The sequence below is a fragment of the Alexandromys fortis genome, unplaced genomic scaffold (assembly GCF_014885135.2).
Source record: "Alexandromys fortis isolate MF-2015 unplaced genomic scaffold, M_Fortis_MF-2015_v1.1 scaffold_5, whole genome shotgun sequence".
Classification (NCBI taxonomy): domain Eukaryota; kingdom Metazoa; phylum Chordata; class Mammalia; order Rodentia; family Cricetidae; genus Alexandromys; species Alexandromys fortis.
The window spans coordinates 1,825,233-1,849,178 of record NW_026067924.1 but is presented as its reverse complement, the minus strand read 5'-3'; the positions used below and the strand labels follow the sequence as shown (position 1 = coordinate 1,849,178).

At 46.8% G+C, this 23,946-nt stretch overlaps 1 protein-coding gene across 1 annotated transcript in view; it reads right to left on the bottom strand.

The window, feature by feature from the left end:
- The window catches only part of Nedd9 (neural precursor cell expressed, developmentally down-regulated 9), a 50,306-nt gene that overhangs the window by 13,098 nt on the left and 13,262 nt on the right, over window positions 1-23,946 (bottom strand). Inside the window, exon 2 of the mRNA XM_050142267.1 lies at window positions 16,453-16,890. Coding sequence (XP_049998224.1) covers window positions 16,453-16,890 — 438 coding nt within the window. The remainder of the gene's footprint in view (window positions 1-16,452; window positions 16,891-23,946) is intronic.

Genomic DNA, 23,946 nt, shown 5'->3' with positions numbered 1-23,946 from the left:
TTGTGAATGGGTGGATGTGTGTTTGTGTGATATAGGTGTGCATGCTTGTGAGCATGTGGATGTATGTGTGGTGGGTGTGTACATGCTTGTGAGTGTGTGTGTGTGTGTGTGAATGCTTGGTAGTGTGTGAATGTGTGCATACACATGTGAGCATGTAGATGTGAATTGCATACTTGTGAGTGTGTGTGTACACACTTATAAGTGTGTGGATGTAGGGGGGCAAAGCTGATGTCAAGTGACTCTTTGACCTCTTTCAACTTTATTTTTTAAAAAGATCTAAGAATAGATGCCTATAATCTGTTTGTTTTAGATGTCAAAATACTGCTATTGCTGTGTGATGCCATAGTTACACAACTATAACCTTAGTACTCAAGAGGCTGAGGCAGGAGGATTGTGAGTTTGAAGCAAACCTAGGCACATAACAAGACTTTCTCAAAAACAAACACACAAACACACACACACACAAAAACCACAAGTAAACACCCCTAAATAAAGCATTTTCCCCTCTTTAGTATGTTACAGTTGTGTGTAAGAAGCTGGAAGACTTCAATTAAATTCTTACTTATAAAGGCTATGAAACTGTTAAATAATGTTTCACATTAAAATTCTCTACCAAAACAGGATTCAAAAATATTTAGTATTTTTTATGTATGTATACCATGGGCATTTGGTAGCCTCAGAGGCCAGAAGAGGGTGCCAGACCCCTAGGAATTGGAGTGGTGGACAGCTGTAAGCCAGCATGTAGGTGCTGGGAACTAAGCCTGGTTCCTCTGTAAGAGCAGTCAGTGATCGTAAGCCTCGAGTCATCTTTCCAGCCCTCATCTTATTCTTTGAGGTCGGGTCCCTCACTGAACCTGGTGCTCATCGATTTGGTTATATTGGCTGGCCAAGGAGCTTGAGGTCTGTCTGTTTCCACCTTCCCAGGTGCCAGGGTTCCCAGTTCGAGTCTTCCTGCTGCCACTTCACCCACTCAGCCATCTCTCTAGTTATTCATTGTACGTGTTCATGGGGGTCAGTGTACTAGTTTCACACACACACACACACACACACACACACACACACACACACACACACAGATATGCACTGACTGCAAGCATTTACAAGCGAAGAGTCTGTAGGGCTGGGCCCTGGCAGGCAGAGTGAGAAGACCAGAGACCTCGGGTATGCTACCCTTTTTAATTGATGTGTTTACATAGGTATAAGGAATAACCTCAGTGGTTCTGCCCTGCAACGTCGGTGGCGTTTGCTTCTCCCCGCACTGAGCCTTAGATCCTGACCGTAGGGACAGCTTTTGAAGATGTGTCTGACACAGTCTGTCCTTTGTAGCGGCAGATTCTGAGACCATGGATTCACCCAAACTCAGGTGGGAAAAGCACGAGAGCAACTCGCACCTGCACCGAGCAGATGCCGACTCCCACGTCTTCGCTATACGTTCCTAAATGATACAGCCTAACAAGTACGTGCCCAGCATTTAATTGCAGCAGGTTTTGTAAGTTACCTAGAGATGATGATTCAACCTCTGTGCGCAGGTGTGAGTAGGTTAGACAAGCATCACGCCATTTTCGGGAAGGATGTGAAAGGGTCTTGGGAGATTCTGGAGTGAATTCCCAGAGATGACAGAGGGGTCTTTCCATTTTCATGATCTATACTCTGGGGAGTCGTGCTCACTGGAGTTAAAGAAAGATCCACTCGGATAGCAGAAGGCTAGAGCCTGGGGATTGGAGGAGAGACCTGTGGGGCTCTTTCTTGATGTTTCCATATTCAGTTCACCTGGGCTTGTATCATAGCAGAGCAAGGATCCAGCACCCAGACGCTTGAAGGCCTGGCAAATGGGTGCAGAGGAGAGACAGCCAGGAGCCTGTGCTTGGGAGACAGTGCGAAGTAGGCAGCGTGCCTGTTTCCAGCACTGGGCTGCGCTGTCAGGTCTTGCATGCACAAGCCAGAGTATAGAAATCTGGTTTTCAAAAGTGGCTCAAAATTTCACAGCAGTGTGTTAGCTGAATAAAGTACATCTCTGGTCCCCAGGCTGCCCGGCTCACTTTCATCTATATGGCTTTTTTTTTTTTTTTTTTTTTTTTGTCTATGTACTCTTTCCTTTTCCTTCTTTGGGACCTTGAAAGCCCCAAGTTCTGACCAATCCCATTTCTATCAAGACCGAAAGCCTCTGGTTTCCCGGAATGCCGTGAACACCCACACCTCTGCCCCGGCTTTGTCTAGGCGACTCTTTCCCCTTTCTTATCTTCAGATTTCATTGTGTTCAGAGCCAAGCAGAATGCCTCTCTCCCAGAAAGCCTTCTCTGGACAGACAAATGTCCTCTGTCCTTGTAACACTCCAAGTACTATCTCCTCACTCCTGATGGTGCATGCGATGTAAGGTTTGACTCTCCAGGTGGCTTCATGACTTTTTTTAGTATGCTGGGGCTCTTTCATATCCATTTATGTATGAGCAGCAGGTTGTGCCTTGGATAGAGCAGAGTTGAAGAGAGATGATGCTATAAGGATGGCTAACCATAGCTGCCTACGTAGAAGAAGCCGATTTTCCAGGTCAGCCATTTCTGGCGTGAGTGCCCCCCCCCCCCCGCCCTTACCGGCCAACAGGCAGGATTCACATCAGCCCTGGTGATGGTGAGCAAGCGAGAGAGCTGAGAAAAGGTGAACATTCAAGTGGGGTCAGCAACCACTAACGAACGTACCAGCAGTTGTGCTGGGAGAAAGAAGATATCATTCCCCACTACTTCCTTTGGCCCCAGAAAGAGAACATAATTCACAGGAATAAGCACTGTGCTTCAGTTCCCAGTGCCCTCCTGTCTTAAGAGCTCTGTACCAAAGGTTGAAAAGCGCAGTGGCTCTACAGAGGGAGATGGTTGGTGGCATAAGCTGGGGGTGGGGACAGCTGTGATTCTACCACCTAGAAGCCATGAGAGCATGAGCACAGCCATGGCCAGGCTGCAAGCCATCACATGGGGGACATGCAAAAGCACGAGCTTGGATATGTCTGTGCCTATGCGGCTAGCAGATGAATACCAAATCCTCTCTAGAGGTAGAGAGAATGCCACAGACCTCAAATTATGTTTACAAAAAATGATTTAAGTGACAGCGTCCAAGATACCCAGGGAACCAGTACCACAGGAGGTGAGACAATACCAACAGGAGGAGGGCCAGTTCTTGCTTGCTCCCTGGTGGGGATGTAGTCTGTATATTAGTACAAAGATCTCATGACAGTTTGCCTTCAAACTGTTTCATGAGTAAACCTGAAGATAACACAAAAATTCACTAACTCCTATGTTTAAGTTAGATGGAAAGACAATCATCTTTATACATGTGTGAAGCATTGGAAGTGAGGCCCAGGAGGTTCTGGGAGCATCAAAGCAAAGTCACAAATGACAGGGGACTTTGCCTCTTAATAGTCATCAGCAGGTTTACTCGGGTTATTATTTTTATCAGTATTGCCAGTGTCCTGATTATCATCAACACAGGTCAAGGTACTCCAGAGGAAAGCCCTGGGGGACGGAGTGTTTTCCTGGGCTTTTAGAGACGAAGACCTTTTCTGAAGAGAAGAGTGACGAGGTCCTGTGCTCAGGACCCGTGATGAAAACTCTCATCAGTGGGAGACCACAAGCTAACGCTTGTCAAGAGCATCTCACCAAGAAGCAGGACATGGAGCCTGCCCTCTGCGATGTGTATAAGCAAAGCCTTGTCCTAGAGATAACTTCTTACATGATGTCACTGGGGCCAAGGCCTCAGCAAGTCTTCCTGGGCTGTAGCTTCCCTTGGGTACCTGTCGCACCTCCTGAATGAAGATCTGGGATCAGGGCAACTTCAGCCTCTCAGCTGCCTGCTGCTAGCTCACTGGAACACCACGAGAAGCAGGCAAGAAGCAGCCATCTACCACTCATGAAGGCAAACTCCCCTTATCCCCTCAGATCCGCAGGTACTCCCGTGTCTCTCTACTCTTCCTTCAATGCAACGTCTTACTCTTCCCTATTTCCTATGCTACCAGCAGCCACGAGGAACAGGACCGGAAGCTGAAAAGTTGATCTCATAGGAGCTGAGAGTGGAATGAATCGAACGACGGTTAAAGAAAGGCTGGGAAATGGAGGGGTAGGGATGTGCAGAGAGCATGGTGGATGTACATGAGCATTCAGCTGAATAGGAGAAAAGCATTCTGAAGTTCTATAGCACAGAAACGTAACTGTAGTTGACAAGCATTAGTTGTGTATTGCAAAATAGCTAGTAGGGAGGATTTCAAAGTCCCCAACATCAGAAAATGATAAATGTTTGAGCTGATGAACAGGTTAACTCACCTTAACTGATCAAGTACTGAAATACCCTATAAATATGTATAATTACTATGCTATTTTAAAATCACACACACACACACGCACGCACGCGCACACACACACACACACACACACACACACACACACACGGAACAGAAAACTATTTGAGTAAGAAAGAGTTGAGTAGAGGAGAGGAGAAATGTGGAGATGGGCTGGGAAGAGCACAGGAAACTTCAAAAGCGTTGCTCAGATTCTAGTTGCTATCATTCTGAAATCTACTCTATTATCTATCTATGTATTACCACCCATCCACTCCCTTTACCTATTGACCCCAGTATGTAACTAAGCTAGGGTTGGGGATGTAGCCCAGTGGTGGGTGCTTGTCTAGCGCATGCAAAGTCCTGGGTCCTATTCCTAGCACTGTCAAAAAAAAAAAATCTCTACAAAAATCACAAGCTATAATATTAGGAAAAATTAAAACGATAATAAAGAATTCCACCCGGAAGCACTTTCTTCTAAGAGGATCATAGTGCATAGGCAATCACAATAGTTACAAAGGTGATGTCTGGTTTTGCAGCGAATTTTGTATCCCAGCATTTTCTACCTGCATCGCCGCAAAACCGCTTGAGAAACGGCACGCACCAGGTAATCCTTTGCCCCTGCTATTTAGAGACGGGCAGGTCAGATGGCTCAGTAAGTAAAGTGCATCCCGGTAAAACCTGACCACTTCGGTTCAATCCCTGGGACCCACAAGCTAGAAGGAGAGAACCAGCTCCTGCAAGTTGTATTCTGACACACCGTATGGACGTGCATGCACACATGTGCACACACACACACACACACACACACACACACACACACACACTAGACCAGGATGGGACAGAGCAGGAAGGCGAAGAACCAGGCTCTGGTGTTCTGTCCTAAAATCTTCACCAGAACTAGGCAACTCAGGAACTATGCCACTCAGAAAGCATAACCGGTGCCGGCGAGAGGTTTGAGCATGGCACGGCAAGGACAGACCCCACAGCCTGGCCATCAATTAACCCTGCGATGGGCTAATGAACAAGGGTGTCATGTGACTGGCATCTGTTGCTTTGTCTCGGCACAAGTGGGAACTGTAATTACCCTGCTGTCTGCCTACTTAGCCCCCTTGATTTATTTACACTGCCTACCTCTCTTTGGGTTTCATGCATTCACAAGACGAGGTTGACTTCTCAAACTCATTATTAGGTAGGAACTCTTCCTCTCAAATGAAATAAAGAAGCACTAACAGAGACACCAGAGCCTTTGTTGGGCTTTAGAATAACCCTTTGTCTTAAGTGAGCAATTTGCCCCCTTCCTTTCCCAAGAAAATCCTAGGAAAAGAAATGTCACCACCACCATTGCCTGCCCCACTAGGACCAGGGCTCACTTTTCAGCAACTGAGAGCCATAGTGAGCTGCCTATTTGAAGTCCAAGATTCCGTCTTAAACTTCTGCGGGGAGAGGAAAAGCCACACGTTGTCTACGCTGGCTTTATTAATTCTCTATAAATTCTCTCTGCCCAGCTTGGCTGCAGCAGTGAGCTCATTTGTTTACTTGCATAGCAACACCATAATGAAAACTCAGTCTGACCTTACAAACACGCCCTCCCAGGGCCAGAGCCAGGCGTAACCCACCCAATTGCTGGCTTCTCTTGCTTTCTTGGAGTCCCTTTTCTCTCTATTTTAAGGACATGACTTACTTTCCTTTAAGGACGTTTGAGATTTGATTTTATCCTGGAACTAAACATTCTGTAAGCCATCTAAGTCACAGCCGGCCTCCCTCTCCACTTGAGGAAAAGGCAAAGAGAAGGAAGGCTCTGAAGTGAAACGGCGCTCTTGGGCCACTTGCGTTTGCCACAGCCTTGTATGTCAAAGCACTCAAGGGAAACAGTACCCTGATTGTTAAGCCTCTAACATGTCTCCCCTGGTGCTGCCAGGAAGTCCTGTGTATAGCGAGCACTAAAGAAATATTTAGTTATGGACTGACCAAGTACCAGAGAGCAGCGAGAAGCACTGAACATCAAAACTGTGGTGGGAAATGACGTCTGGGTTCCCAAGTGACCAAGGTCTTTTATGGGACAAAGCTGAATAGAGTTGGTGGCAATTAGGCATTGAAAGCCAATTTTTATATCCCTTTCAGTTGGCTGAAATGTTCTTTTGAATGAAACCCCAAAGGACAGGCATTTGGACTCTTTTGTTATCTGAATAAATTCAGCAGAACAACATGCATTCTTACATCAGGATTTAGAAAGATGCCCTAGACTGCCCTGTTGGACCAGGGGTAGGAGGTGATGGAGGAGAAGTTTGTGACCCAAATGCCAGTGGGTATAACTCAATCCTAATTAGTCTTATTAAATAAAAACCCGGAGTCAGATATTAGGGGGTGAAAGCTGGCAGATCAGAGAAGCAGAGCAGCCAGCCACTAGTTCTTACCTCTCTGAATCCTCAGACTGCGTAGACAAGATCCTGTCTCTAGGAATCCTCAGACTGAATCCTGAGCTCCTGTCTCCTCCCACTTTATATTCCTCTCTCTACCCAGCCATATCACTTCCCACTCCACCTCCCTAGTGCTGGGATTAAAAGTGTGAGCCATCACCACCTGGCTCTGTTTCTCTTTTAGACTGATTTAATCTTGTGTAGCCCAGGGTGGCCTTGAACTCACAGAGATCCGTCTGCTTCTGTCTCCAGAGTGCTGGGATTAAATGTGTGGCACCACTGTGGGTATTATTTCTCCTTGAGTAGGAGGCCTCTCACAGCTTAGTGGGAGGAAGGATGTGGTGGCTGATGGGACAAATAAATGGCAGAATTTGGTGCTAGTTCTGTAGATGGCTGCCATGCTGAGAGGTACCAGGTCTTTTTCTTTGCCCAAACCATGAGGCTTATATAGGGAAAAACGGTAGAAAATAGCAAGACCAAAGAGGAAGTGCTTCCATGTCTAATAAAGCATAGAAAACAGCTCTCCAAATGAGGAACTTCCTGGAAGTTTTCTTGTGTACAAGACCTGTGTCTGTTAAAAGCTGAGTTTTGGCTGTCTAAGACAGCACAACTCTTGCCTCCTGTGCCTCCATCTGCCCTTGCCAGCTTCTAAAAAGAGGAGTTCATCTAATGTGCACAGTGGCTATGGATGGGAAGGGGGGACGGGCCCGAAGGAAGGAAAGGAACAAACTGCCAGTGTTTAGGGGTTGAGCTGAATTTTTCTAAAAATGATTTTTGAGGGTAGGTTACTTAATGAAATCTTGCAAGTGGTTCTGGGAAAGAATGTGATAAGGCTATCTGGATCAGAGCATTTCGTCAAAGGCCATTAGAGAGAACCCAGCTGCCGTGGCCACTTGGCGGTCTAGGGAACTGAAGTGTGGGAGGGAACTAAAGTGTGGGAGGTCACTCGGCCAATCAGCAGAGGAGTAAGTCGGAAGTAACTTCGGCTGGTGCCTCCAGTCCTTTCTCGGTGTCCTATTGCCTATATTAGTGACACACACCACGCATTTTCTAGAAACATAGGAGGAAATGCTCTCAAAGAAGTGACTTCCATATACGAGAGTTACAACTTGACAACTGTTGTATCACTTTTGGAGTTCCCTGTCTACAGCTAATTCAGTCTGGCAGACAACTCCATTTGATTATAGGACCGTATCCATTTGGAGCAGTGATGTCACGTGAGAAGATGTCCACATGGCCATATGCTCAGTGGTACCGCAGATCTGACATCTCCCAGATGGGTGCTTTGGACATAAAGCTGGGTGGCTGGAACCTCCATGGCTTGGCTTTCTTGGCTCTTTGGCTACTGTGTGGCTGTGAGGTGCGAGCCCTCTGCAACAACATTAATTCCAGGCCAACACAACGTCTCTTAGCACCCAGGGTTCCGGTGAGCTGGGATTGCGAATGAAGTGAATGTGCCCTCCCGTTTTAGACCTGGCAATGCCACCTGCGAGCTGGGATGTAGAAACCATTAACGCTGGAGTCAGACAGACATGAGCTCAAACCAGGACGGCCTCTTGAGAGAGGCCGTGAGTTAACTCCAACAGATTGACTTCTCAGACCTCAGCTGTTTCCTCTGCAGGGTGGAGGGAAGGAAAGCTACACTGTGCACGCTGGAAGCTGCCAGGAGGGTTAGATGACACAGAAGATAAAATGGAGCAGAGGCTGGGAGGCATTTTAAGGTCATTTCCGTGCTTCAGATTTGAAGCCACATTGCAGGATAAGACTGGGCACCGTGTTTCAGACTCTGATGTTCCACAAGGTTCTTTCGAAGAGTGGACCTCTTGGGTCTCTCCAGAGAAATTAACAGCACCTGCTGAGTGTTCACACACACACTGTCCTGTGAGTGAGCCACCTGTACCTCGGGTACCGGTGGGCAGACCTCTCATAGCGACCATGCGCACCCTGCAATTTGTGAGTTGTATGTATCCCAGAATAGCTAGACATTTGTAGATGGCACAGTGTCAAAGGAGTTGGGCGAATCTGCTGGCTGCTACCAGACACGATGGTTCAGGTATGACTACTTAGAACAGAGTGTTTGAACCATGACATTTTCTAGCCCCACATTTTGTGCAATGAATTCCGGTGAACTGGTTTTCTTCTTTTCTTTTGTTTCTTAAAGAGGCACTCAAACAAGATTTTCCAGGTTTTATCATTAATAATAAAATAAGCTCTCCCTCAGAGAGCATTCATTATCCATGCAGTGAGGCCTCCTGTGACAGGAGACATCTTACTCGCTCAGATAAGCAGCCACTTAACAAGCCGTCGGTGGACAGGGAAGGTTAGCCTCCGTTGTCTCGGTGTGGGTGTGTGCAAAGTTACTAATGCGCCCTCAGAAATACGTATTATCTGCGAGCTTTCTGACAGACTGTCGCTGAATCTGAAGACTTTGGCCATGACCAAACAAAAAGGACCTTTGTTCAGTGAAGGAGGTGTTAGGGTTTGCTCATTCCCTTGGCGTGGGTGACCATCTGGGAACACAGCCTTTCAGTTCAGGGTGAGCTCAACCAGCCCCACCCCACACGGTTGAGGACCTCCAAGGCACTGTGAGATGTAAAATGCACCTTGATCTCTCAGGGGAGACATTGTAGGTAACAGTTCAGTACTCTGGGCGGTTTCACAAGCTAGACCCTTAGGAATATTTCTTAGGTTTATCTTTATATAAAAATGTACAATTCTGGGACATAGCTGCACTTTACTGACTTTATATAAGAAAAAACTGGGAGTATCTTCTGCCCTAGGATGAACTTTTTAGCTGTGTGTGTGTGTATGTGTGTGTGTGTGTGTGTGTATGTGTGTGTGTGTGTGTGTGTGTGTATGTGTGTGTGTGTGTGTGTGTGTGTGTGTGAGAGAGAGAGAGAGAGAGAGAGAGAGAGAGAGAGAGAGANTGTGTGTGTGTGTGTGTGTGTGTGTGTGTGTGTGTGTGTGTGTGTGTGAGAGAGAGAGAGAGAGAGAGAGAGAGAGAGAGAGAGAGAGAGAGAAAGGGAGGGTAGGAGACAGAGGGGCAGAAACAGACAAACGAATAGACAGATGACAGACAACAGGGAACAAAAGGAAGGGAGGTAAAAAGTCAGAGCTTGTCCTCTCCAGAAACGTAAGTTTCCTCTAAATCTATTTTTTTTTACTTGTTAGTATTCAAATAATATTGTTTAATATACATAGCAGTTAGCTGGCTGGTATCTGAGGTTGCCAGAGGCAACTGATTTCAAAATGCCTAAATGCCAACAAGGGAAGTCTTTGGTTCCTAAGCCAACACTCATGGGTGTCTGTCTGTATATGTGTGTGTGTTGTGATGATTCAGTGTCTAAGAAGGCACAGACACCATAACTAATGCATTTCAGGATCTTGTATTACCTTTCAGGAACCAGTCTGGAAGACCTGCCTAAAGTCTTTGAGTCATTTCCTCCCAGCATTATTTGTCTGTGCCCTATTTTGGAATTGGCCATCTTAGAGATGATGTCATGGGGCTTGGTAAATCTTGACAGTACTCGAGTTTTCTAAGAAGCCACCACAAACTAGTGCTTGCCCCAGCCTCGACCATGGCGGCAGCCCATCCCATTTCCTGTGAGCTCCACAGTATCAGTGAGGTGTGCATATATTATGGGGTCAGAAGATAGGAAGAGAATACGGGGCTTCCAAGGGAAAGTTTTAAGCTACAGATGAGTTTTAAGGTGTGAGCGGTTTGAAAATACACTGTGGGAGGGAAGGTATCCTAGACGTCATGGTACCCTCTGCTCTGAGAGTCGGTATACAAAGTCTAAGTTTTCCCTCTGGAGACTACGAAAGAGTTTACTAGTCTTGCTGATAACACTAGGAAAAATGTTAGGCCTCAGACAAGCCCAACGTAATTTTTTTTCCCCTATTTTATTTGATTTGTTTGAGACAGGGTCTCATGGAGTCCAGACTGATCTTTAACTCAAAATGTGGCCAAAGATGGCCTTGAACCCCTGGTATGATTGCCTCTGCCTCCTGAGTGCTGAGAGGACAAGCATGTTCCACCACGCCTGGCTTAAATGATATCTAGCACCTCACGTATGCTAGACAAGTGCTCTTTTACGGAGCTATATCTCCATCCCTACAGCCCAAATCTATGTCATCAGTTTTTGCTTTGGTATCACATTTCTTATTTAAGGACAGTTATGATTATGGAAGATGACTTGTGCATCCTGTAAGGGCCCTCTGGCGGGAAACTCTGTGCTCTCTGTCACATCACGTGGCCGTGAGCTGTTGGGGAAGGTGTGAACAGGGGGAGACTGGGTGAGTAAGAGGCTCGGAATCACCTTTCGGGGGTTAGTTTTGAGGTTAGTGGAACTTGGCTCATCCATTTGTCACGCCGATCTGTGTGCTGCTATTTGGCTGATATCTTGGCCTCCTCGAGTCAGAAGGGAGCTCCGAACCAGTCTTTCAAAATTCTGCTAGTTAGAGTTAAAGTACCAAGTCTTACAGAGCTGCCGTCGAGGGCTGCGGGGATGGCTCTGTGGGTAAAGGCACCTGCAGTTAAGCCTGCCGGCCTTATTTCAATCCCAGAAACCCACACAGTGGAAGGAGAGAACCAACTGCCATGCACTGTTCACTGTCTTCCACATGTGTGTTGCACCCACACACATCCATGGAAAATAAAGATATACATGCGCATGAGAACTTAGCTAAGTAAAGGGTTGCTTCAAGAAAAGAATAACTAACATTGTTCCTCACGCAGCTTGAGTGTGAACCAGGTGTGTCCCGTGGCGGTTGCTCTCTGAAGCAGAGAAGTGAGGTGGTTCTCCGACCTTTGAAGGCCTTTGACTTGAGAGCATTTGGGTTCTCCAACCTGAATCCAACTCCCATATTTTGAGTAGAATTTTCCCTTTTTAAAGGCTGAATTTTTTTTTTTTTAGAAAATTCAGCTTTTATTATTTGACTATGAGTAACTCATTTAATTTAGAATTGTCTGTGAGTTCTTGGCACCCTCAACACATGTTTAGAAGTCTTTGCAGAGTGAGAAAGCCCTGACTTACAAATTGTTTTCCAAGTGTAATGGAAGTGTCACGAGTCCCACATAGAATTAATGGGGCTTGCGTGATGATCTTTCCTAAGCGCTTGTCTTGGGGTTGATTAATTTCTGTTTTGCACTTATTTGAGCTCCACATTCTGCAGCTCGAAGTTTTCTCTTTTTCTATTCAGTTTTCAAACTTTTGCACAGGCTCTGGGCACTCTGCCCATAAAGCCTAATGAATAGAGCAGCCCCGCACATAAAACCCAGAGAGAAGAGTCATGCAGCCAAGCAAAGTGTCAGCGTGTGAGGGTTCCAGATGACTTCGGTCCCTTACCATCCTCTCCAGAATTCTTACAGAACCAGGGAGAGACCCACGCGCTCAAAGGGTTCAGCACATTGGCTGGGAATAGAGTGTGGGACATACATGGGACATACTGAGAACCACACATGTTCCATACATTCAACATGAATGCTGAAAGCTGGGTGTGGGCTCAGACACCTGTTATCCCAGCACTGGGGAGGATCAGAAGTTCAAAGTCATTCTCAGTCACGTATCGAGTGTGAGGCCAGCCTGGGGTCACTTGGGACTTTGTCTAGAACAAACAAAGCCCAAACCCAAACAGAAGTCTGAGAAAGGAGAGAAAGGCAGGAGACAGGACTTGAAGCTCCCATGATGGTAAGCATCACGCAGCTTTGCACCTACTGTTGCCATTAACTTTCCCAGCATGTGGTGAGCAGGCTTATTCCCACTTCACAAATGGAGGAGCAGTATCTGAGAGAACACCTGTAATTTGCTGAATACACAAAGCCCGGGAATGCTGGCGGGAGCCAGACTGAGGTCCACCGAGCTCCTGGTCTCCCTGGTTCACAGAGGGTGTGTGTGTGTGTGTGTGTGGTTCTCATTAGCACTCGGTAGGTAGCAAACTCTGGCTGTGGGTTAACGTGGATGGTGTGCAGGAAGGCTGGGGGAAGCAAGGCAGAAGGCAGAATTCATCGTGTCCTTTGTTTGGAGTGATTCATCAGGCCACGGTGGCAGATGAACCTTCTGAAGCCCACGCTGTACCAATGCGGGAGGGTTCTGAACTGTGGAAAGCCCCGTCACAGTCAGACTGGAACACATCCAAGCCAGCCCTTGGCACTCCTCAGAGTCATTTCTAAGTGCAGTCCTTGGCCAACTCCCGCTAGGCTAGGCAAAGAGTTCGAGAAAATGTAGGTTTCTGGGCCTCCCCTCCGAGATTTCCTGAAAGAGGGGCCATGAGGCAGGCCTAGGAATCTGCAGCTGACTTGATGTCCCTCCCTTTCTGGGTGTCAGTCTTGCTCATTAAATCTACGAGCTCAGAACAAGTTCCTACTGCTTCCTCATTTTCCTTAAACAGCTTTTAAACACCACAGCTAGAACTACTACTAGCTCGGCCTTGGTTTATCACCATTTACAGACAGAAAATTAGAAGAGAAAATGAGTGAGTTATTTAGCTAGCCAGTCAAACTTCTAAAATGAGAAATAATAATTAACCCACATCTGCTCTCCCCTACACTGAGATCCGGGTCTGACTTAAGCCACTAAAATTTGCATCCACTGGGAGTTACACCCACAAGGGAGATGGAGCCCAGAGTCTTAAAGCAGTTACTATTGCCTGGAAGGTTGTTGCAATTACCTCCTAGCAGCTAAGCCATCTCCATTAGGAAAGAAAATGTAAGAAGAAAGAAAGGAGGGGTGAAGAAGGGGGGGAAGGATAATAAAAAGGAAGGGGGGGTGGAGGGGAAGGAAGAGAAAAGGAAAGGGGGAAGTCAGGAACGAGAGTGGGCTGGAGGGAGGGGACAGTGGGAAAGGGGGAAGGGATGAAAGGAAGGGGAGAGAAAAGGGGGAGGGAGGAGAGAGGAAGACAAAGGAGGAGGAAAAGAAGCAGCAGAGAATGAGGGATGGAAAGAAAAGGAAGGAAGAGGTAAAATTACTCCCCCGCAGGTGTGTTCAGGGGAAAGGAAGCAGGGAGCCTGTAGTCTCAAAGGCAGCGAGACACTTTCACAGGGTATGCTATGGAGGACCCTGGTACGTGGTAGGGAAGGGCTAGGATCGCCTTCCCTGACCTTTCCTTCCTAGCCCACAGCAGGCAGATCCGCACTGTGCAAGCTCCACTGCAGGAGGGTTTGCAGGGTTTCTTAGGAGCTGGTTCGCTGCCGCAGGGTTTGCCTGCCCCTTGCTGAACACAGAAGGTTCTGGGGTGTGAAAGTCACAGAGCAAAAGAAAACGTGGAATGACCTGGAGCCACCTGAGGGCCTCAGCCCCTGACATCAATGGAGACCCGGAGAGGAGCCAAGGAGAAGGCTGCTGCCGTCATCCACAACACAGGCAATGGGAAGAGGGCTGAGGCTCCTGACTTCCCAGACATGGGAATGAAAAGGTTGAGAACCGAAAAGGAAAACATGTCACCTTCCTGCCAAAATAAACCGTGATGAAAGCTGGGTCCCTCTGCCTTTCAGCCAAGCATTTCCTGTTCTGGCCTCCTCTGTCTGCCTCGAACCAGCTCAGATGAGGGAGGGCTATTTTTAAGGTGCAAGCCACCGAGGCAAGGCATGAGAGAATGACTTATTTATAGTTACACCTTTCAACTGTTCTTTCCCCCTCTGGGGACAGAGGCCAGGCTTGGCATTCCTTCCCTTTGGAGCTGAAATCACCCGGGTGAGAAGGGTTTCGGAAAGTCACGTGGCTGCCTATGGCCTCTAGCCAGGATCTCTGTCCTGAGGACTTTACATAGGGAAGCTGTCTACCTCGTCTTAGAGAATTCCTTCTAGCAGACAGAACTTGGATCAGGTCCCCTTGAGATGCATTCTGTGCCCTTGAGATGTGTTTTGTTAAAACACACATTTTGTATAATAGGTGATTAGGAAATGCATTCATTGGTAAGGAATCCAAAAGTAAATCTTTGTTCCCCTGGCCCCTTTTAAAAAAGAGGAGTTCTAGGGGCTAGAGAGATGGCTCATTGGTTAAGTGCACTCATTCTTGCAGAAGACTGGAGGTTTCGGTCCAAGCACTCACACGGTGGCTTACAACTGTTATTAACTCCAATTACAGGGTATCCAACTCCCTCTTCCAGATTCCTTGGGTACCAGGCATGCATGTGGTGCGGACATAAGCAAGCAAACCACTCATATACACAAAATAAAAATAATCAATCTTTAAAAAACAGGTTCACTTAGAGAAAAGATCAACTATTACCTCGCTTACATAGATTTGTAAATTCATCTACATTTTGTGTCAGCAGTGACAAGCTTCTTCTGGTATCTAACTTCACCCTTCCTCTTGGAGTCTGGAGATATTTTCTTATTGTATGAAATTAGTCTACTTTTAATAGCAAACCTTGAAGGAACCACTGGAAGTTTCTGACAAAGGAAAGAGGAAATCCCTCCCTTTTAATGGGTACAAAAACATCATTGTGGGTTTGGCTGTTGGCCTGCGAGCCCAGTGCCATTATTTTCTTCCCAGCACACACACCCATCTGACCTTGTATTTATTGCTTCCCTCGGTGCACGGTATGCTTTGAGAAGGCTCTGTTTAGCCTTTAGTTCACCACTTTATCACAAGTATCAAAAGTAGAAAACGTGGCCAATGTCCATAACCTAATAACGCATTTCTATTCAACCCCAGTGGCTCAGGGTTGAGACTCCAACAGGTGGGGCTCCCTAGCCACGCGACTTGGGTAGGGTCTGAGGTCACTGGGGGAGTGGCTCCCAGAGGAGGCGTGATGACAGGTGGAAGAGGCTTTGCCACCTCTGAGCTAATGTCCAAGGCAGGTCCTAGAACCAGCAAAACTCTGAGATTAGTTCATAAATGTTCCCTTTTTATGAAGTTGTCTGTCTCAAATATTTGGTTATAGGGATGAGAATCTGAGGAGTACATCACATTTCCTTATAATTTTTTTTAAAATAACATCTCCTTAACATCCAAGCATTTGCCTTCCACCTTGGACATCGTTACTAGAATTATTTCAAGAAAACAAGAATGAATTTATTCTAAGTCCACTAATACTTAAGGATTTTGAATAAATCAGTCTTTAAACTCAAAATCTAAAGAATGAGTTGGTAGACAGGGTGTACTTTCAGCCTTTTTTTACTTCTACTTTTGATTGATTTTTTTTTTTTTTGTCCAGACAGACAAATTCACAATTTAGCTCATGGCCTAGGAAAAAGGATCCACACTGTGTCAGTATGCTTGAGTAACAACTGGGCCCACACTACTCAAGGAAGAGGTAGAAAAGACTCCAAACCACTTAGACACAGAATCCAGGTCTAGCAGACCCATCACACAACTGAAGAGATACAATTGTATGCTTAAGTCTGGTCCAGAATGAAATACCATTTACAATGGCTGCCTGTCAATAGTACTTGGCACACAGTAGTTCAACAAAGTATTGTTGCTGGATGTGATATCACATGCCCGTAAACCCAGCATGCAGGAGTCCAAGGCAAGAGGATTTCAAGTTCAAGGCAACTTGGGATGAACATAGTGAGACTCTGTCTTGGGAAAAAAATTTTTTTGTCATCGACTCATCAATGGAAATTCGATGCAATAATGATATCTGGGGTGAGCCATTTAGTATGTTTGCTTTGGGGCAATTTCCAACTATTATTTGTGGATTGCTTCTATTATTCTAAGTAGAATGAATGGCATAAAAGAAGGAACAAAATTCTAGTTAATCACTTACCTTTTTGCCTAGATGGGGCCCATTAGTGCCTCCAGGGTTTCTCTGAACTGATGGTGGCACTTGATACACGTCTTGTTCTGGGGTACCATGGCCAGTAGGAACTTGGTAAATTCCCTGATTCTGGTAGGAGGGCGGTACTTGATAGACGGTATCATGAGATGCTGCCTGTGAATTCGGCACTTGGTAGAGTTTCTGTTGGCCAAAGGCCATGGGTCCAGCAGTAGGCTGCTCATGACTGGAGGTCTCTTGCACTGGACCAATCAGAAGTTTCACCCGGTTGCCTGGGACGATGCCTTGGCGACCATGTAAGGAACACAGCCACCACCCTTCTAGTCCTCCTGTGTTCTGCTCTATGACCGTTAAGATGTCTCCCTTTCGGAAGGCCAGCTCCTCGGCGCACTCGGGGACATTGTCATATAAGGCTCTTGCCATCAGATTCTAGGAAGGGAAAACAGGAGAAGTTGTGTTAGAACGTTAGGGCTGGCTGCCTCCTTAGCACTTATAGAGCCCACGTGTTTCGGGACAGACGCACTTCCTGGAAAAAGAGAAGAAATATGAACAATAGCCTGCAAGAAAGGAAGCAGATGGCTCAGACAAAAGACAGACACAGCTACACTGTGTGTCTGCACCCAGTGACATCAGACAGACTCCTCAGAAAAGCTCAGAGCCCCAGAAGAGATCTTCCCTCCAGTGGTGGGTGCTTTGCCAAGGAGTTGGGCTAGCGTCGCTAAAAGTGTTAGGAAGGGGTCAACAGGCAAAGCATCCTTCTTCACTTTTTCAGAGCGAAATGAAAGGGAAGAGCGGTCCAAGCTGTTCGTGCACCGCAGCGGACTGCCCTCAATGTTCTCATATATTTCGGGTGAAAAATAAGGAAAATCCTAAATGACACATACTACAAACAGAAATTTTATTCAGCATTGAAATGTAAATAGAGGTACACATAACTGTGCCTTGGCAGGGCTTAGCATATCTTTTTATGATTAAGGAGGCCTTTGGATGCAGGAGGAATCTACAAGCAAAGCATAGCGTTGTACTCTGGAAATCACGCAGGGACAAAGTCTATCTTTCCAGACCCGGTGGTGGAGAGGTCCCAGGAATGCATTCATACATTGGTTTGGTCTCTCTCCTACCTCTCTGAGAGCCCTTCTTTCCCCTGCCACGTAGTCACCTACTTCTTAAATCTCGCCATTCACATCTGAAAGGCTGTGCCTTCTTTTCATGGGCTCAGAACAGTCTCTGTCTTTGTATGAAGGCCTGTCTGGCACATCCAGTCCTCAGCAGACAGCTAAAGTGGGCATTGAACAGAGAGCAGGCAGGCAGTCTGTGCTGACATTCCTGGAAGGCTTTCAAAGGCTCTGAAGATTCCCAGCACCCTGGCAGCCAGTCCCACATGCCTGCCCCTTCCCAGAGTGCTGAGAAGCAGGGCGGGGGGGGGGGGGGACATAGGGAACCCATCGCAGGCATCGGAAAAACTAAATGTGACCCCTCTCGGATGTCATTTAAGCGTTTGGATGCACTTAGTGTCACTGTGGTGGGGCTCATTCTGGTTGGCTGGAGCATGCTTATGACTTAATTTCACACCATAATGTATTTGTGGACTTTGGGACTGCTTTTCTTTGGACTCTTGCCCCTGTTTTCCTCTCCAGAAATGTGGACTTGATCTCCCAGTCCCATGCTTTTCATTTCTTTCAGCTGGGCATGCATTAATCATCTTCTCCTGGACTCTGTCTGAAACCACAGGACTCGCACTTGTGTGTAGGTCTCCTCGGTGGGGCGGCTGTGTATGGGAAGGGTCTGCGTCTGCTCGGGAGCATGGAGGACGTCCACTTCCACAGCTTCCCATCTTTGAAATGATGTATAAAGTTTGTTTTACTTTCACTACGTTTTAAATTATTTTTAAAGTTTTTCATACAAGGTACGTTGGTCATAACTTCGCATTCCCCCAAGGTCTCTCAGATTCTTTCTATCTCCCTACCCAATTAACTTCAGATTCTTTCTCTCCTCCCCCACAAAAACCAAACCAAACAAACACAGAAGGACAAAACCCACTAAACCATAACACCAACAAAAAGCACAGACAAAAAAAAAGGGAGTATATTCTCATTTTGTGTTGGTCAACTACTTCTGAATCTTCTTTTCCATTAAACACGGCGTCTTGCTATACTGCCTCAGCCTCAGCCTCTCAGTGCAGGTGGCTAACCAATCTGCTTTTAGTGTGAACACACAATTTAAGGAGGAGAGATGGAGCCACAAATATGATCACTACGAGATGTGAGTTCACTGACCTCCATAGAGAAGCAGTGGCAGTAGCTAAGCTCAGAGCTTTTGTTTCAGGTGAGGGTTTTCCTTAGCAGCTGTATTGTAGGAAGCACTGGGTTCCTCCTAACAATGAAAAGCTCATATATAAAATAATAAGATCTGGCCATGACCTTGCCTAGTTTTTAGAGTGATTAAAGAATGTGCCATGGGGCTGGAGAGATGGCTCAGAGGTTAAGAGCATTGCCTGCTCTTCCAAAGGTCCTGAGTTCAATTCCCAGCAACCACATGGTGGCTCACAACCATCTGTATGAGGTCTGGTGCCCTCTTCTGGCCTGCAGCCATACACACAGACAGAATATTGTATACATAATAAATAAATATTTTTTTTTTAAAAAAAAGAATGTGCCAGGATGCTAAGACCTCTGTGTGTCTCTTCTTCCATCTTGTGAGTGTTCTGTCCCTGCAAAGAAGAGTCATAGGTTTACAGAGGACAAGATTCTAGTCCTTTGTCCCACATCTCAGGGAAAGAACCACACCAGGATTATAATTTTAGAGCGTGGAGGGAACTGGTGGCTCTGTTCTGTCCTGTTCTCCTGGGCCTGTTCAATAACTGGGAATGGCTGGGGAGGAAGCCCCTAGACGAAATCAGAAGCAATAGATTTGGGACAGCCACATGGGAGCTGAAGACTGATAGCCGTGCAATCATACTGACTTCAAAGGAGGGAAAGAAGAGAAAACAGTAGACAGGCAAAGGGCTGCAGCTCAGTCAACCACAATCAGCTGGAGGTATTCACAGTTGGGCCACTTCCAGGTCCTGGAACACCACGAGGTGCTGAGTGGAGCGCTGGGCCACACTTGATTAGAGGCAGATAGAAATCCCCTTGTGAGTCTGCTCCGTGTGCTTTGTCTTGTCCTCGTGACCTTCCCACTGCTTGCGTACTTATGCCTGCACATGAGATGTTCCTAGGAGAATCCCAGAGCACACTCAGCCTTGCAAAAGCAGGGACTACTGGTGAATTCTCCTGCCCCATTGCCCACAACATCTCTCCAGTCTTCTCATGACATAATGGGATTCAGAGAGAACTTGTAGACATCAGCCTTGGTTAAAACAAGACCGAGTTCTTCAACCTCTCAGCAGCCTAAAGATAGTTAATGCGTATAGCTAGTCATTTTCCTAAATGGGTCATTATAGTTACATACCCCTGTAAAGAGTTTGTGAGCCTGCTGCTCTGTTTTAAAGATGAGGACCCAGGCTTGGTGTTTCCCCAAGGGCCACACTTGGGTAGCAGAGCTGGACATAGGACTGGGGTTTTCTAAGTTGACCCTCTTCTCTAGGAAGTTGCTTTAGCTTTCCTCTCAGTGCCCTGGCTGGGTTCTGTTCCATTAGACAAGAAGGTTCTGAAGGTAAACCCCTTTTCACCCCATGTTTATGGAATGAATGAAGTTTTGGGAGTTTGCAGTTCCAAATGTGTTACTAGGGCTTTCTGCTTGTGTGCCCTATCCTTCTCATCCCTAGGATAAGAACAAGACTGAGGCTGGTACTCTTGCGAGTTTGCCATGAGAATGAAATAAGTGAATTCAAATGAATATTTCAGCACTGCTGGAGACCCCCAGGCCATTGTGGATTTTGATTTCCTTTGCTGGGTGGCACTTGACTTCAGGCTTCCTGGTCACTTCTCTCTTCTCAGTTTTCAATTGAGAAACCACCCTAGGGCTAAAGGAATGCCTTGGTGGTTAAGACTGCTCTTCCAGAAGACCTGGGCTCAATTCCCAGCTCCCACACGACAGCTCACGACCCCCTGTAACTCCAGTTCCAGAGCATCCAATGCCCTCTTCTGGCTTCGAAAGGCACAAGGTGTGTAAGCCGTGCATAGAGAAGTCTGCAGACAAAATACCCATTACACAGAGAAAACAAAAGTAATTTAGAAAGTTTTGGGTAAGAGGCATCACTTCTGTGTGTTTGCTTGGTGAGAGGGTAATGATAAAAGCTAGAACCTGGGGTCCTCACTCCAGAGGATACTGACTCATGAGAGGGCCAAGAAAGAGTTCATTCCTGCTTTAGAAGTGTGGGGGTGTTCTTCTTTATAGGAAAGGTGTGATTCTGGAGGCCCCAAAGTCAGAAGCTCTTATCTGAGCATCTTAAGGGAAAACACCAGAGAGGGCAGAAGTCCTCTAGTTAAGATCTACTCTTTCTTAATCCCCAGCCCCTTGGATATTTATCTCTGGGGGAGGGGGACGGGGCTGAGGGCTGGTGGCGGTGGGGAGAATGTCAACACAGAAACAAATCAAGGAGAGATAAGAGCTGGGTAATTCGATACCCAGCTGAATGCCAAGTTTCCAGAGATTGGCAATTCCAAAGGCAGAGAGTACTGCTGGGGCAGGGAGCAGAACTTGGAAGACAGAGTGCTCTTCAAGGAGTTAGAGTCCAGCTCTTCCACTTGACAGCTAAGAAAAAAAGGAGGTTCAGGAAGTTAATGATTTGTAAGGTCACCTGGCTAGAAGACCTTAGGACTTGGGTATGAAGCCAGACCTCCTGTTTCCTGGCTTCTGGGAGGAGGGGAGATAGTCTAAGGCAACGCTTGTGTCCCCTCCTTTTGTCTAGCAGATTGTTGAGATAGTGGACCCTAAGCAATTGAAATCTCCCCAGGAATCTCATGCTGGGGGAAGGGAAAGGCAAGAGCCTGGTGCCAGTCAGGGGAGGAACTTGTCTCCTGGGTAGAGATTTCACATGGTTCTGCCAAGCTGGAGAACCTTGCAGAAGAGACTGGAGGCAGACAGCGATGGAACTGTGATGGACAGGACTGTGCTCGGACCAAGACTACTTAGTTATGCGCTCCTCTTGCCCTCTGCTGCAATTTAAATCCATACCAATGTCCTAGAAGATGGGCCGGGGGCTTGCTGGACCCTTTCATTTGTTCTTTTCTCCAATGTGGTCATGTTGAATAAACCTCCTTTCTCCACTTTTCACTATTCTGCCTGTCTCCTTTTCCATTTCCAGAAATGTGGGCCCGGTGTCTGAAATAAAATCCACACCCATTCTCTATAAAATTGAAATGAGTTCAGAGCTCTGCGTTCCTGGTTCTCTGACGGGAGAGCGGAATTGGTTTTCTTGAGAGCTTAGCAATTATCTAGTTCTTTAATTGATGGAGGGAATACAGGGGGTGAAATCTAGCTTGTTAAGGCTGCCAGGGCATAGGCTTATACCCTAAAATTACAGTAATAATTACTTTAATGGGGATTGGATATCAGTGTCTATAAATCCCATCCGAAGGGACCTTGCCTCTCAATCCACCTCATGTTCTCTACAAGTTCACTTAGTTTGGTTTCTATTCTTCCAAGACCTTGCTTCCCGGTTCTTCCTCTTCTCTGGGCCACACACTCTCTGTCTCCATCAATAGGCCATCCCCCTCATCTCTTAAGTAGTCATGTTCCCAGGGGACCTCTCTTTTGCACTTGTCCCCTCCTCTATCTCATTGCTCTCGAAATGATCTGTCACCCAGGTGATGACATAGGCATGTAGGTACGACCCAGACCCACAGTACAGAACGGATACACTTGCGCACTCCTGTTCTTACCCACTTTGCTGACTGATGGGACATCTCTGTCTCACGACCAAGGAACGAAGAAACCCCTTTCCTGTTGCTTTAGCAGTGGCCTGCCCAAGCTGGGAGCCTGAGGTTGGCACACTCGTCACTACCTGGCCCCAGTTGTCAGATGCCATATCCTGTCTCGCAGGCCCCCCAGGTGTGAATCTTAGCAATAACTAGGTTGTTTGGTTTTAGTTTAGTTTTGTTTGTTTTACCTATTTTTTTTCCATTTTCCTGAAGTGAGATTTCCCAACTGGTTCTACTTCATTAAACCTTTTCCCAGCTTAGAACCCATCCTCCATATAAATAGAATAACTGTTTTCCCAAAATCCATCTGATCATGTCCTGTCCAGTTTTCTATCACTCTGTTTCTTTGTGACTGTGCTGTCCGGTACATGTGTGCACATGCATGCAGAGGCCAGGTGACATCTAGTACATGTGTGCACATGCATGCAGAGGCCAGGTGACATCTAGTACATGTGTGCAAATGCAAGCAAAGGCTACATGCTGTCCAGTCCATGTGTGCACATACATGCAGAGGCCAGAGGGTAGCTTTCAGGAGTTGTTTCTTTCCTTTTACCATGTGGTCTCAGGGATCAGACAGACATTGTTAGGTTTGGGGACAAGCACCTTTACCTGCTGAGCCATCTCTCCATGTTTCTCTACAGCAGGCTTTGCGTCACCCCATTCCAGGCTGTGAACTTAAGCTCAGAGACACTGCCTGGCTTCATTTCCATATCCAGAATGTGAGCCCAGTGTGTGAAACAGAATCCATACCCATTCCCTACCAAATTGAAGTGGGTTCTGACCTCTGTATCCCTGGTTCTCTACTTGGAGAGAGGAACTCTTTTTCTCGAGAAAAAGATATTACGTTAAAAAAACAAAACAAAACAGATGCAGGTGAAGAAGGAAGAAGCATAAACACTGTGTCCAGGTCACCGGAGCCTAGGGCCTGAGAACAAGGGAGACAGGCAGCAGGGAAGTGCCGGCCCCTCCCTATTTAAACAGGACAATGACGCAGATTGGAGCCTGCTCCCCCCCTTCCAATCTGGTGTGTTCGCAACTACTGAGCAAACAGGAAGGCCAAGAGGAACTGACCATCCCAGCAGCAGAGAATACAATGGTCCCTTTAAAGAGCCTTCCCTCCCGTCTGAGTCTGGTAGGTGACAGAGAGCCATTCACATACTTCACCAGAAAGCTTGCTTCTGTTGTTCTGGGTCCTCAGACTATGGCTGAGGAGCCGGGGAAAGTAAGAAAACAAAACAAACCTGGCTGTATGGGCGAGCCAGTCACAGGACAACTTCTGCCCCCCCCCCCCCCCCCGTTTTCCCCACTGCTATCAAAATGTCAAGAAAGCGTATTACTTCCACTGCCAGGGACTTTATTTGCTTCTCCCAATATAGAAAGGCGTGATGTGGAATTTCCACGGCCGCTCACGCTATCCTTTGAAGAGACACAATGGCTGGTGTGTCACTCACTGTGACTGATAGCATCATCGATGGCTTGGTGTCCTTTTATTATTTTTACTTCATTCTATATTTATGCAGGAGAACCTGCCAAAGACTCAGGGCCGCCTCATTCTTGATGACAAGACTTTTCCTGTGCCCAACATCCCCCCCCCCCCCCCCCCCCCCCCCCCCCCCCCCCC